At 41.1% G+C, this 1,772-nt stretch overlaps 1 protein-coding gene across 1 annotated transcript in view; it reads right to left on the bottom strand.

The window, feature by feature from the left end:
• UBE2U (ubiquitin conjugating enzyme E2 U (putative)) overlaps positions 1-1,411 on the bottom strand; it is a 24,880-nt gene extending 23,469 nt beyond the window's left edge. Inside the window, exon 1 of the mRNA XM_018553840.1 lies at positions 1,337-1,411. Within this exon, the coding sequence (XP_018409342.1) occupies positions 1,337-1,402 (66 nt within the window). The 5' untranslated portion in view covers positions 1,403-1,411. The remainder of the gene's footprint in view (positions 1-1,336) is intronic.
• Between the last annotated feature and the right edge of the window lie 361 nt (positions 1,412-1,772).

Below are 1,772 nucleotides of genomic sequence, written 5' to 3'. Positions count from 1 at the left end.
AAGTAAAACATAAAGTCCTATTTATTTATGTGGCTCAGAAGACAATCTACATGCAGCGCTTCTGCTTCTTATTCCGGCATTCATCGTGTATATCTTACTCTCCGGCTTAGCTAATTCCCTCTGGTTGCCAGTATCCTCCTCAGTGATACATAAAGCCACCTTCCATTCTAGTTTAGGACTGTGACCTAGGGATCAGAGGATGGAACCACAGAGCATGGTGGGAGCACCAGCCATCCAGCACTCCCAGAAAAGTCAAGTGCCGCAGGGTCTAAAGGGGGCTCCCGTGCTGGAACAGAGAAGAGGTAGGACATGTAATGTAATAGAGAGGTAAGTATTGGGGGGGCTGGCTTTACAGAATTTGGAGACTTGACCCGGTCCCTTTAAAACCATTTGCAGTTGGCAGTGACAGTTGAGTGGTTCCATTGGTTACTTTGAAATGTTGGGATGAAGTATTCAATGCAATGATGTTATATTGATTCTTGCAATGCCGAGGTTGCCCACTCCTGTGACACATCCTCTAAAATAAACACGTATATCTACAGGTGAAACTCGAATAATTCGAATATCGTGCAAAGTTCATTTATTTCACTAATGCAACTTAAAAGGTGAAACTAATGTATGAGAGAGACTCATTACATGCAAAGCAAGATAGTTCAAGCCGTGATTTGTCATAATTGGGATGATTATGACTTATAGCTCATGAAAACCCCAAGAACCCCAAATCCACAACCTCAAAAAAGTAGATTATTACATGCAATCAATAAAACAAGGATTGTACATAGAACAATATCGGACCTCTGAAAAGTACAAGCATGCATATGTACTCAGTACTTGGTTTGGGCCCCTTTTGCAGCACTTACTGCAATTACTTTTGCACGATATTCTAATTATTCGAGTTTCACCTGTATATACTCACATAGGCTCATATACTCATATAGACTCACATAGACCCATCTCATATATACTCACATAGACTCACATAGATGCATCTCATATATACTCACATAGACCCATCTCATATATACTCACATAGACTCACATATATCTATATACTCACATAGACTCACATAGACCCATCTCATACATACTCACATAGACTCACATAGACCATTCTCATATATACTCACATAGACTCACATAGAGTCATATACTCACATATACTCATATACTCACATATACTCACATAGGCTCATATACTCACATATACTCATATTGACTCATATACTCACATAGACTCACATAGACCCATCTCACATATACTCATATAGACTCATATACTCACATCGACTCATATGCTCACATCGACTCATATACTCACATCGACTCATATACTCACATAGAGCGGGGTCTCCTGCAGATCCTCATAATCCCGCTCTAATAGCAGGTAGGTTCTTGAATGCATGATTGGCGCTCATAGAATCATGGAGGTCCCTGCTGATAAATATACATAACATTAAAGCTAAGTACCAGGCAGATGTAAAAGACAAACATCAATGCAACTCTATAGTTACTGATACATCATCACCTAGTTCTCTTCTCTGGAACTAAGGGGCCAAGTCCAACCCCTGAAAAACAACCCTACACCATAATCCGCCCTCCACCAAACTTTACACTTGGCATAATGCAGTCAAACAAGTACCGATTCTCCTGGCGACCGCCAAACCCAGAAACATCCATCAGATTGCCAGACAGAGAAGCGCGATTTGTCACTCCAGAGAACACATCTCCACTTCTCTAGAGTCCAGTGGTGGCGTGCTTTACACCCCTGCATC

The sequence above is a fragment of the Nanorana parkeri genome, unplaced genomic scaffold (genome assembly GCF_000935625.1).
Source record: "Nanorana parkeri isolate BGI_ZX_2015 unplaced genomic scaffold, ASM93562v1 scaffold131, whole genome shotgun sequence".
NCBI classification, from domain to species: Eukaryota; Metazoa; Chordata; class Amphibia; order Anura; family Dicroglossidae; genus Nanorana; species Nanorana parkeri.
This window is presented reverse-complemented; position numbering and strand designations above follow the sequence as displayed.